The sequence below is a fragment of the Macrotis lagotis genome, chromosome X (genome assembly GCF_037893015.1).
Source record: "Macrotis lagotis isolate mMagLag1 chromosome X, bilby.v1.9.chrom.fasta, whole genome shotgun sequence".
Lineage (NCBI taxonomy): Eukaryota > Metazoa > Chordata > Mammalia > Peramelemorphia > Peramelidae > Macrotis > Macrotis lagotis.
This window is the reverse complement of record NC_133666.1, coordinates 617,746,921-617,760,565: the sequence shown is the minus strand read 5'-3', so window position 1 is coordinate 617,760,565 and position 13,645 is coordinate 617,746,921. Positions and strand designations below refer to the sequence as shown.

The 13,645-nt window shown below is 35.3% G+C and overlaps 1 protein-coding gene across 1 annotated transcript in view; it reads right to left on the bottom strand.

The window, feature by feature from the left end:
* LOC141499424 (uncharacterized) overlaps window positions 1-13,060 on the bottom strand; it is a 32,575-nt gene extending 19,515 nt beyond the window's left edge. The window contains exon 1 of the mRNA XM_074202143.1: window positions 12,864-13,060. Within this exon, the coding sequence (XP_074058244.1) occupies window positions 12,864-13,060 (197 nt within the window). The remainder of the gene's footprint in view (window positions 1-12,863) is intronic.
* Between the last annotated feature and the right edge of the window lie 585 nt (window positions 13,061-13,645).

Sequence of the window (13,645 nt, the reverse complement as noted above, 5' to 3'; positions counted from 1 at the left end):
TCTTGACTTTTTATTTCTCCATATGAATTTACTTACATTTTTTTCTAACTCATTAAAGTAATTTTTTTGAATTTTGATTGGTAGGGCACTAAACAGATAGTTTAGCTTTGGTAGAATTGTCATTTTTATTATATTAGCTCTACCTATCCATGAGCAGTTGATATTTGCCCAGTTATTTAAATCTGATTTAATTTGTGTGAGAAGTGCTTTATAATTGTTTTCAAAAAGATTCTGAGTCTGTCTTGGCAAATAGACTCCCAAGTATTTTATATTGTCTGAGGTTACTTTGAATGGGATTTCTTTTTCTAGCTCTTCCTGCTGTATCTTGCTAGACATATATAGAAAGGTTGAGGATTTATGAGGGTTTATTTTATAACCTGCAACTTTGCTAAAATTGCTAATTGTTTCCAGTAGTTTTTTGGATGATTTCTTGGGATTCTCTAGGTAGACCATCATGTCATCTGCAAAGAGTGAGAGTTTTGTCTCTTCCTTCCCAATTCTAATTCCTTCAATTTCTTTTTCTTCTCTAATTGCTGACACTAACATTTCTAATACAATATTGAATAGTAGTGGTGATAATGGGTATCCTTGTTTCACCCCTGATCTTATTGGGAATGTTTCACCCCTGATGTTATTGGGAATGCCTCTAGCCTCTCCCCATTGAATGTAATGCTTGTTGATGGTTTCAGATAGATACTGCTAATTATTTTAAGGAACAGTCCATTTATTCCTACACTCTCTAGTGTTTTTAGTAGGAATGGATGCTGTATTTTGTCAAAAGCTTTTTCAGCATCTATTGATATGATCATATGATTTCTGATCACTTTGTTGTTGATATAATTGAGTATACTAACACTTTTCCTAATATTGAACCAACCCTGAATTCCTGGAATAAATCCTACTTGATCATAATGTATTATCCTAGTGATAAACTTGTAATCATTTTGCTAAGTTTTTATTTAAGATTTTTGCATCTATATTCATCAGGGAAATAGGTCTATAATTTTCTTTCTCTGTTTTAACTCTTTCTGGTTTAGGTAATAGCACCATATTGGTTTCATAGAAAGAGTTAGGCAGAGTTGCATCTTTCCCTATTTTTCCAAAGAGTTTATATAGAATTGGAACCAATTGTTCCTTAAATGTTTGGTAGAATTCGCTTGTGAATCCATCAAGCCCTGGAGATTTTTTCTTAGGGAGTTCAATGATGGCTTGTCTTTTACGTCTTTATAGAATTATTTCCCTTGAATGAACACCATTGTCATCCTAATTCCCCTTTGTGGGATTAACTTCATAGGCCTCCCCACACTCTCCAGTACCTTTTTGAGGCCCATTTCAAACCATTTTCGAAGTCATGTAGCTATTAAGTACTTGAGGTTTAATTTGAGTTCTTCCTAATTGTAGGCCTAACTTTAATCTTTAATCTGGGTTTACAGCATCAATGTCTTCCCTGACTCCTCACTCTCAGTCTAGGTGCTAAATCTAAACCAAAGACTTCACATCAATCTCTACTGAATTTCACCTAATTCAATTTAGTACAATATTTAAGTAGGTCAAGATCCTTTTTAATGCTTACTCAGCTATTCAATGTGTTAGCTATTACTGTGAGCTTTAATTTACAAATTTGATGAGCAATACATTAGTGCTTTATCTTATAAAAACTCCAGCATAGAAGACTAGAATACTCCATTAGAGACTTCCTCAAATTGATATTAAATCATTAAAAACTACTCTTTGAGATCATTAATCTAACCAATTCTTTATATTAAATTATCAAGTCCACATTTCATTTTTTTCCTCAAATATTGTATGATACTTTATTGAAAGCTTTGCTAAAATTTAAATAAACTATATCCACAGCATTCCCTCAGCAAATAGTTTATTAATCCTATTCAAAAACAAAATGAAATCTGCCATGAGCCATGTTGGCTCTTTATAATCCCTGCTTCCCTTTCTAGATGTTTGCCAACCATCTCTTCACTAATCTTTCCTAGAATTTTCCCAGGACTCACTCTGTAAGTCATGCTCACTGACTTATAGTTTGCAGACTCTCATCTTTTCTTTTTTTGAAAGTAGGGACATTGCTTTTCTTCCATTTTCCATGAGCTTTCAAAAATCACTGATAGCTCATCAATCATATCTACCAATTCTTTTAAGACCTGAGAGTTTGGTTCATTTGTGCTAGGTGTCTTGGTTCCATCAAGGGGAAATAAATGTTCTTTTGTTTTTGCTGATACTTGTTTCAATGGTCTCTGACTCTTTGTGACCCCTTTTGGGGTTTTCTTGACAAAGATACTGTGCTTACCATTTCCCTCTCCAGTTAATTTTATAGATAAGGAAACTGAGGCAAACAGAGTTGTGACTTTCTGAGAATCATATAGCTAGCAAGTGCCTGAAGCCAGATTTGAACTCAGGAAGAGGAGTCTTCCTGCCTTCAGATCCAGTATACTACTGTCCTATCTACTGTTCCACTGTCTCATAGGTGTTCTCACATTATCTTCTTACCTTTCTGTGATACCAACTCCCTATTAGTCATTTTTGTCCTATCATTTCCAATGTAATTTATGTAAATAAACTATATTCACAGCATTCCCCCAGCAAATAGTTAATTAATCCTATTCTTTGCAGAAAAAAATAGAAAAAGAATTGAGCAGCTCTTCCTTCCTTATCTGTATTCATTCTTCTATTCTTCTATTCCCCCTCAAGCAAAGCCCCTATCCTTCCTTTCATTCTGTTTCTCCCATCACAGCTCAAAGCATTCCTCAGCCAAGCCAACCAATTTTCTGTAAGCCTTAGCTTACTTCATCAGTTGATTCTGAGCATACCTGACACTATTTTTTATATTAATTATATTTATTTAAGGCAATGGGATTAAGTGACTTTCCCAAGGTCACACCACTAGGCAATCATGTGTCTGAACTGAATTTGAGCTCATGTCCTCCTGACTCCAGGGACGGTGCTCTCCACTATGCCTGAATCTATTTCTACATGAAATACTCCTGTATTCAACTTCTGTATATTTCTTTTTTAAATGATTTGGTTGTTTGAATTCCCTGTTTCACCTCATTAGTCTTTTCAGACAAATCCCATTTTCTTTTTTCATTGAAATTGCTTCTCTTTGTGTCTTCTGTATTTTATCTTGAGCATCTCACATCCCAACTGGGCTGACTTCTCCTATAATACTTTTTTTCCATGGGAGTCAATCTTTTCTTTGAGTCCTCTGAAATCTCCTTTCTTCAAAGCCAGGGTATATATTAGACCATGCCAAGATTTCTTCTTTTTTTGTCACAAACTCCAGAAAGCTATAGTTATTTCCCCCAAAGTTGGAAATCATTTTGACCCCCAACAACTAGTTACTCACCATTAATGATAATGAGATATAGTTTCCTCTTGGAGACTCCTCCCTATTTTGAAAAATGCTTCTATCATGAAAAAAAAATCAAGATGCTATTAGTAGCCCTACTTTTAGTAGAGCTATGGCAGATGTGTGGATAAGTGAAGTTCATTCTCACTATTATATCATGCCTGCATGACAAGCTTATAATGTTTACCAAACTCTTCCTCTATTTCCTATTTCTGTGCTAGTGATTTGTAGAATACTCCGATGACAAATTTACTGGTTTCTCCCTCATCTTCACCTAAATCCCATAATATTTTCCATCTTTAGTTCCTAGAATTCTTCACATATGTCTTCTTAATATAAATGCTACCTTGGAGCAGCTAGGTGGTGCACCAGTCTTGGGAGTCAGGAGGATCTGAGTTCAAATTTGACCTCAGACACTTAATGGTTACCTAGCTGTATGACCTTGGGTAAGTCATTTAACCCCACTCACTGCCTTGCAAAAACAAAAACAATATAAATGCAACCTCATTCTACATCCTATGACCACTTTTTACTTATCCCATTTCTTTTACTTAAGTATACCCATCCAGAGTCATGGTCTGCTTGTAGTTTTCATCATACAGAGTCTCAGATTGCTGAGGTTTTGAAGGCACATTAGTCTCCATGAATTAGGAAATCCTATTTCTTATTTGTTATCTGAATTTTAGATATTCATATACAGAAATTTGAGTCCATGAATTTTGGTACTGATTCCTTGCTTAAATTTTAAGATGTCTCAGCTGCTATTCTTTTTCCTTCTTTATTGTGGTTACTCTTCAGTATCTAAAGTGGAAGATATAGATAGTCTGTCTTCTTGCTCCCCCCAAGCATTTTTAGTTTACAAAACAACCTGGCATGCACATTATATCAGCCTTTGTTGAATATAATTTGCCTCTGACCAGGTATCTGTCAATCCTATAGCTTAAACTAGAAGTGACAAACTAGCAGTCTGGCCTACCCTTCTGGGAACCAGATTAAAATGCATTTGGGAAATATTTACTAAAGTAAATTTTAAAAAAATAGATCTTAACTTCTGTTTTCTAAGTCAGTGTACAGTGAACAAGGATCATTTCTACCTAAGTTTGACACCACTGGTATAAAACATGATGCAGAAATCAAAAATTCATTCTTAGCTAACACCTACTTTACACCTTCCAAATTAATTTTTCTCTTATTCAACCTTTAAATGATCTACAACCATCTTCAGATTTTTACCTGACTTTATAATCATTAGCAATAAATTTTTCTTTCCTTCTAATATAATTCAGGACTACATGAACTGTTATAAATGAAAAGTTAATATCAATTTTGTTAAGTTTTAGAAGTTCTTGTTATAATATTTATATAATCTATATCTATTTATCTATCATAGGAAGACAATTGTTTTTATTGCAGCTATTGCTGAAGATTTTCTAAGTGAAAGTTTTTAATTTGTCTCCACAATTTGTGCAAACTTTAGAGTCCTGTATAATTCTGATTAAAACCTAGGCATTTATTAACAACTTAAAAGAGAAGAGTCATGGAGACTCTGTCTGGATTAATTAAGTAGTGGTAAGAAACCAAAGGAAGAGAAATAACTCTTTGAATCAAGCCCCTATGATTAGATCCAGTCTATGTGAGCTCAGAGTTTTTGGAGAGTCTTGGACCATGCTCTACCATTTGATCATGAATTAATAATGCCCCATGACCTAGTTCCATTTTGTTGATTAGGAAACTTCCCAATTTGATCAGAGATTTTCTTTTTTTTTTCTTTCAATCAATCTTTTAGTAGTACAAAATTATTCCAATCATTGAAGGAAAAAATACCAATAACCATATAAAAATAAGTGCAGAAAAGTTAGGTAATTTTTTTTGTAAATATACTGAAACAACCAAAAAAACAAGTTTAGGAAATTTGAGGCTATTATCGTAATATAATTTATTCTCCCTTTGAAACTTTCATAAGTGAATACTTATAGAAAAGATAGAATCTCACTATTTAGGGCTATAGAAATTAAGCTCCCTATCCCCCAATAAAAATATTTGAGACTCATAGGACAGGGGGTGATAACATATAGCAGGTGATATAGATGATGTTAGAGTGGTTTTCTAAGAAATCCACAGAGAAAAATGAATTTGAATGAGATATTTATGGCAAATGAGATTTGTGTCTTTCCATAAAATCTTAAAAGATGAATTTGATTTTTGCAGAGAATAAAGCAATTGACCTTTTAAATTAATCTTTGTTTTTATGACTAAAAAGTAATCAAAAGAAAATTGCATGTGGATTATACAAGAATTTAACCTGACCTTAAAAGCAAAAATTCAATTCTAATGGATGATAGTAAAAACAAAATGAAATGTTAATTAGTTTCTTCTTAACAATGAAAAGAAATCATTTAAAAGAATACAATTAGCATTACACTAAAGGTTTGAATAGAAAAGTAGTTATTCAGTTTTGAGTCTAAATTTTACATCCAATACCATTCATTTCATAGTAGAAAATAAGATTTTGACATGGAGCCAGAACTGAGTAGAGGTTATGGATATGATGTCAAATGAAGAGCAAAGGAAAAAAAGATGATAATCTTATCATAAAGCAATCTCCAGAAAATGAAAAAAGGTCAACAGCCTAGGCTAAAAGAAAGACACAAATCTATGTATTACTATATCATCTAAGTACTACAAATTAATATTTACACATTTTGGTGTAAATGTGAAAATGAACTTTCACTATAATAACATTTCAAGTAGTCAAGACAATTGATACCATCAGCAGACACTATATAATAACAATAAAAGGAAACTAGTCCCTTAGGAAAAGATCGACCCATTTTAATAATTGTGGGTTCATTGTTTTCCATTTTGGAAGTAATATTTCTGCAGTGGAGAGAAATGAGCTTGGTAGTTTTTAGTATTATTTCTGTGTTGGGAACTGCAATTTTTCCAAACTAGAAACAAGCTATGAAACGGAAGACAGAATATCTGGAGATGGCAGAAAACAATATTCTTTGTGATTATTTTCCTTATCATGTCCAATAGATTTCTCATCAGAGCTCTAAGTATCTAATTGCCTTAGACTAAAGCACAGTATACCATTCTCTTAATTAATCTAAGAAAGAGAAACTGAAAAAGAGGTAAACATATGATGCCTGAATATAGTAGTATTATTAAATAAAAAATAATATGACTATCAAGAGCTCTATCATATTTGCTTCCAATACAGCAAAGAGAGTCAAAGCTTAATAGCAAGTTGTGGAAAAATTTTAATCATTATAGTTGTTCTAGTGGTGGTTTTAGTGTTGATGATGATGATGATGATGATAAACTTGGAAGAGATCTTAGTTAATGCACTTTACTGCTGTCTTCAGATATTATTATCCAGTGACACATTAGACAAAATGGCAACGATTTTATTGTGGGCAATGTTCCCAATGAGGTTCTGAATGGTGAAAGATGATGGGACAGATGGTTAATGGACTGGAAGAGTCAATGTCAATTCAAACTTTATAAAAGTAGCAGAGCTGGAGAATAAGCATTTCACTTCAATATTATTCATATCTATTTTCATAAGGTTATAGTTTGGACCCCATCTATTTAGAAATTCAATCTCTTCTCCAAGAAGGCTGCAACGGCTTATTACCAATGAAATCTCGTAGTGGGTTAGGCACATGAAACTGTATTTCATTTATTCTTCCATGATTCTGATTAGGGATATTTTTGATCAATTGTCCCCTTAACAGATAAGAAACTTTTCTTTGGAAATATGAAAATAATAAGACTGAAGAACTGGATAATATAAGGGAATCATGGGGCGGCTAGGTGGTACAGTGTATAGAGCACTGGCCTTGGAGTCAGGAGTAGCTTGGTTCAAATCTGGCCTCAGACAATAATAATTACCTCTCTGTGTGGCCTTCAGCAAGCCCCTTAACCCCATTTGCCTTGCAAAAGAAAAACCTAAAAAAATATAAGGGAATCATAATTTTTCCCTTTTTTCTGTATACAATTTTATCTTTTCCTGTATAGAAAATTTGACTATATTAAAGACAATTAACTAATCTTCATTTTTAGTGTTTCCTTGGCTTCTCTCTAGAAGTGCTGTCTTCTCCCCCCTCAGATTTGACCTAGATATAGTTAATTCATTTTTCTCTGTAGTCAGTTCATGTGGAAAGAATTTAATTCAGGAAGGAAAATGAATTTTAATCAGTTCCCTCAGAAATACATATTAGAACTGATTTTCTGTGACAATTATTCACATTTTCTTTTAATTGTTCTTTTAGCATAAATATTAGAAAGACAAAATATAGATGGACCAGTGCAAATCCCTAACCATTACTTGAAAAATGATTCTAAGAAAACATTGTGCTAATTTTAGGCTATTATTTATCTATGTGAATAATATGACATTATTTAGATTATGTTAGGCTTCATTCTTTTTTTTTTTTAAGACTTTTTGCAAGGCAAATGGGGTTAAGTGTCTTTCCCAAGGCCACACAGCTAGGTAATTATTAAGTGTCTGAGACCGCATTTGAACCCAGGTACTCCTGACTCCAGGGCCGGTGCTTTATCCATTACACCACCTAGCCACCCTTAGGCTTCATTCTTTCAGAGTGGCAGCTTTGGGAAGCTATGAAGTTTTCGTATGTATCTCTTTATATTTTGGCATATGCCTGTCTCACATTCTAAGTAAAGTCCTTTAAACTTTTATTTAGAAATATGGAAAAATGGGACAAGACATTGATAATATTATAGAATCATAAAAGCATTGTTTTTCTCTTCATTGTACTAAATTTGGTTACATAAAAACAAAAAAACTAATTTACAATTTTTACTATCAGTCAGTCAATTAGTTTTTATTAGGCACCTGCTATATGCTAAGCACTGAGGATACAAAGAAAGACAAAAGAGTCTTGCCCTCATGGAACAGGGAGATAACATGTAAACAACTGTGAATAAGCAAGCTGTATACATGCTAAATAGAAATAGGAGAGGGAAGGTAGTAGAAATGAAGAGAAAAGCTTCCTGCAGATGGTGAGATTTTTACCTGGGACTTGAAGGGAACCAAGAAAGTCAGGGAGTACAAATGCTTGGAATACTCTCTCCCCTCATCTCCACCTATTTTTCTTGGTAACCATTAACTTCTTCCTTAATTGCTCATGCTTTTTAACATTTTATCAAAAACTTGTAGACACATCAATTTCTACTTTTACTTAATAGAAAATAACACATAAAGGTTCATGTTATTATGACCTAGCATAATGACATTTAATTAATTTGTTCAGCTTTTCTTTTTCTATCAGTCATGTATCAAGACCATTGGAAAGGTTTTTTTTTGGTCCAGTTTTTAAAAGCTGTATGTTCTTGGAGACGATCTTACAGTGCTTGTTTTTCAGGTTTATGCCTACAGAGATTTGGATATTGGTCAAAACTATGAATGACAATAGAAGAGGTGAGATGTGAGGTATATAGATTTTTATTAGGAAGTGTTGAAGAAATGGAGTAATGAAATGTTCTTGGTGATGTAAAGATACCAGACCAGACTCTCTCTACTTGCCTTCTTCGAGGGTAATAGATTTCCTTGACACAAGAGAACAGTGATTATTAATAGGAGAACTGGATTTCTAAACTTAACTCATTAGAAGTCAATTAAATTTCTGAATTACATTCAGAGACAAAGGATGATGACTTAGGCAGTTATAGGACAAAATCAGTCAATTGTAAGTAGTATCAATTAAAAATGGCATAGAATCAATCTGATTATTTCAATTTCAAACCACATCTTCTGACTTCAAATCCATCGTCATTATTTCCACCATACCATGCTGACTCATTACAAGACTTGAGTATGCAGCAACAAGACAGACTCATTTGATTTTTATTTTGACTAAAAATCCATTTAGGGGGCCTACTGATTTTTGAAGTCTTGCCATAGAACCTCTGATTTTCATTAAGGATAATTTATGAATGTAAGACAAGGGCAGTCAACAAAGACAACTTAGAGCCTTCCTAGGTTAATTTTAGTGAGTAGATTAACATTTTTTGGTCAGACTTCTTTAAAATCATAGAGGTTTACCTTGCTTACAGGGTACACTTACTGATGACAAGGAGGGCACAGATATAAAATACTGGACTGAAATTAACATCAAGAACATGAGAATTTGAGTTGTGGGGGAGAAAGGCACTATGGAGATGGGGCAGAACCTCTTGATGATGATGATGTTTGTGTGTGTGATAAAAATATACTAAAGAAAAATTTCAAAGACTGAGTCTGAGCAAAAGGAAAAGTTTTATTTACTTTTTTTTTCAGGAAAAAGGGCAAACTCACTCTGACACATGAAGTTAGTATAATCAGGGAGTCACACTGAAAGCACAACAAAATTGGTTTATATTATTCCTAGCTGCAGTCTCCCCCCCCCACCGCCCAACCCCATACTTCAGCCAATTGGCTGTGTTGGGGGAGGGTACAATCTATTCGAAGAAATCTATCCTAGTCATAGATGCAAAGAAAGGAATGTAATATTTTCAAAATATGTCTCTCAGCCGATGGTAGGGTGACTTTTTATTGAACCCTCTTACTTTAGAAATTCTGATGACCTTTATACTGTTTTGATTAGAAAAAGTAGGTCAGTTGCCTCCATTAGCAAAACTGTCTTATTGCAAAAGCTGGATGTCCTGGGTGCCTTGGAATGCAAGGTTTTTCTTGACATAAATACTTCTTTAACCCTGAGAGGACATCACCAGAAATTTTCTACACATGTCCAAGAAGTATCCCAGGAGAGGAGAAGCTGATGGTAGTTGGAGAAGGCATTAATGCCTGGGCTGCCATCTGGACTTTAGTCTTCCTGAGAAGGCTCTTGTTCCTGGGCACAAATCAGATTGAGGATGATTAAAATCACAGTAAGCCTAGAACAAGTTCTCACAAACATTATCATTGAGTCAAAACCTCAGGATATTTAATCATCCCCTAATAATAAACAGGACAGGACAAAGTAGGACTTGATCATTTCTTTTCTTTTTTTTAATTCAAATTTTATTTTTTTCAATTACATGTAAAGATAGCTTTCAACAATCTTTTTTTTTTCATGGCAAATGGGCTTAAGTGACTTGCCCAAGGCCACACAGCTAGGTAATTTTTTTAAGTTTCTGAGGCCAGATTTGAACTCAGGTACTCCTGACTCCAGGGCCGGTGCTCTATCCACTGTGCCACCTAGCTGCCCCTCAACATTCATTTTTGAAAGATTTTGAGTTCCATATTTTTCTGCATCCCTCCTTTTCTTCCCCCTTCCCTATGACAGCAAGTAATCTGATATAGTTTATACATATACAAGCATGTTAAACATTTCCATATAATCATATTGTAAAAGAAGAATCAGAACAAAAGGGGAAAACAATATGAAAAAAGAAAAAATATTAAAAAAATTTTAGACAGTGAAAACAGTATGCTTTGGCCTTCATTAAGATTTCATAATTCTTTCTCTGAATGTGGATGGCATTTTCCATCATAAGTCTTTTAGAATTGTTTTTAATCATTGTACTGGTGAGAACTACACAAAATGTTGCTGTTAATATGTACAATGTTCTGGCTCTGCTCACTTCACTCAGTATCAGTTCATACGGGACTTAGTCATATCTATAAATTGTGTGTTAATTATAAATTAAAAAAAATAAATGATCAAAGGAAATGAATAAGCATTTTTCAAATCAAGAATTGCAAACTATGATCTATAAAGGATGACAGTGAATAAATGCTAAACTTGGAAAGGGAAGATCTGAGTTCAAATCCAGCTTTAGACACTTACTAGCTATATAGACTTGTAAGTCATTTGATTTCTGTGACTTCAGTTTCCTCATTTATAAAATTGGGATAAATAATAGTATCTAACTCCCAAAGTTGTTGTGAAGATAAAGTAATATTTGTAAAGTACTTTGAAAACCTAAAAGTATTATATAAACACTTGTTGTTATTATTGTATGGTGCACTGACCACTTGAGTCCTTTGGCCAGCAGAGAACTGTTCTCAGCTTGTAGTGAATGAGACGTGAGGCAGAGATGATAAAGCACTCGAACTTTTATTAGGGTCACACAGCAGCTTATATGCTAGTCTACTTTCATACTTGTGGACAACTCATGCTACCAGCTTAAGAACCAATCATTATTAAAGATTACATGTTGGTTAGATCATTACACATTCTTATGCATACTTCATTGCTCTTGCTATAATGTGATTCTTGATCAATGTCAGGAGATACAAAGGAGCTGGGTCATGCTGATCTTATGGAAAAGTAAAGGGGTTTGGGTTATGCTGGTCTCCTGAGAAAAACAAGAGGCCAAGAGGGTCTTTAAACCATTACCTTTGTCATTTCACAATTGTGATCCTCAAGGATCCCTAACAATTATAACTAAATCACTAAAAATAAATGCAGGCAAAACAACTCTCAAAGAGAAAAAAGACAAGAAAAGAAGGAAATAGTTAATTTTGGATTGTAAAACCCATACGTCATTGGTGGAGCTGTGTTTTGGTCCAACCTTTCTGTAAAACAATTTGCAATTGATAAATACTGCCAAATTAGTAATACCCTTTGACCTTCTGTTAAGTATATGAGGTCAATGAGGTCAAAGACAGAAGCAAAGATCCCTTTTACACTGAAATATAGAAGCACCATGGAAGGTAACAAAGAACTGGAAATAACATATGTACCAATTAACTGGGGGAAATAGCTGAATATAAGTGAATATAAGGGAGTGTTACTGTACCCAGACAAATATAAGAAATTTATAGAAACATGGAAGACTTGTATGAATGTTTTTGGAACAGGAGATATACACTAGTTATATTGGCTACAATACTACAAACAAACAGGTTTAGTAGTCTAACTTAATTGTAAAGTCTAATCTCAGGCCTGGAGAAATGATAAACCATCTTCATTTTACTTAAACTTTTTAATTTCTTTTACAAGGGAGGATTCAAGGAAGAGGGGGTTTGGTTTATACAATAACTAATGTAAAAAATAAGAAATTACAAAGGTTTTTTTTAATCACTTGGGGGGGGATGTAAAATTTTTTCCATATAATCCCTACACTCCCCAAAGTATAAGGGAGACCTAGGTCCTTTACCTCCCTAATATGAATTTGTTTAAGAAATCACGGTGTAGGGGCAGCTAGGTGGTGCGGTTCAAAGTCGACCTCAGACACTTAATAATTACCTAGCTGTGTGGTCTTGGATAAGTCACTTAACCCCATTGCCTTGGGGAAAAAAAAAGTCACGTTGTAGAGGAAGCCCCAAGATAATTTCCAGAAGGAGGCAAAGGTGGCAGGTGGTGATGAGGACCTGGAAATTTAAAGGGCCTTAACCTGGTGATCCTTGTGATGCTTGTGCCTGGGGGGCTGCAGATGCCATGCTGGGGTCAACCCAATCAGAAGTAAGAGGCAGAAACCCTCAGGCTGGTCCAAAAGCTTACCTGTCGCAGATGGGGACACCGGGTCCTTGGAGGGGAAGTCTAATTACAGCCAGGGATTTTCAAACCAATCCATCTGCAGAGGCCTGGGTTTCCTCGGAGGGGTCATCCGGGCTGGCACACCCGGGCTTTGCTCGGTGCCAGGGGGCACCCCGAGTTCCCGCCGCCCCCAGCCCCGAGGGCAGAGCAGCAGCACAGCCAGCGTGGCCGGGCCGGGCCGCTCCCGAACGTGTCCCAGCACGCCCATGCTCGGACAAGGGGCGCTTCTCTGCCAGTCAGTGCGCGGGCAGCGGGCAGCGGGCAGAAAAGGTGGGATACGGGGGAGGAGGCGGCAGGAGGAAATCCCCTCTGTCCTCACCATGGACTTGCCCTCTCCGTTCCTTCCTGCCCTACTCACTTTGAACGCTCCTTTACCAACCAAATATGCAAGAGCAGACTCCGAGACTTGTTTGAGTTCAAGGATTACCTTCTTTTGTCCTTGCCTATCTAGTACACAGCACACAGAAGACATTTAAGATGCTAGCTGACTGACCTATAGAAAAGGAAGCCTTGTTACCCGCCACACCTTTCATACATGAGAATTCTGGCCTGTTTGCACTTGAGTTAATAAACATGGTAATCGCTTAATGAATTCTTGTTTATTGACAGGTACAAATTATGCAGAACGGGTTGCTAGGAAACATGAAATTCAGGCGAGGCATCATCCCTCCTTAGATGAAATTTACAGTCAGGGTAGGAATTAAAATGCATACCAGTCCCTCTCCTAATTCTTTAATAGAGGAAAGTAAGAATATCAGCTCCTCTTTAAGACCCCACAACCCTATACAACTGA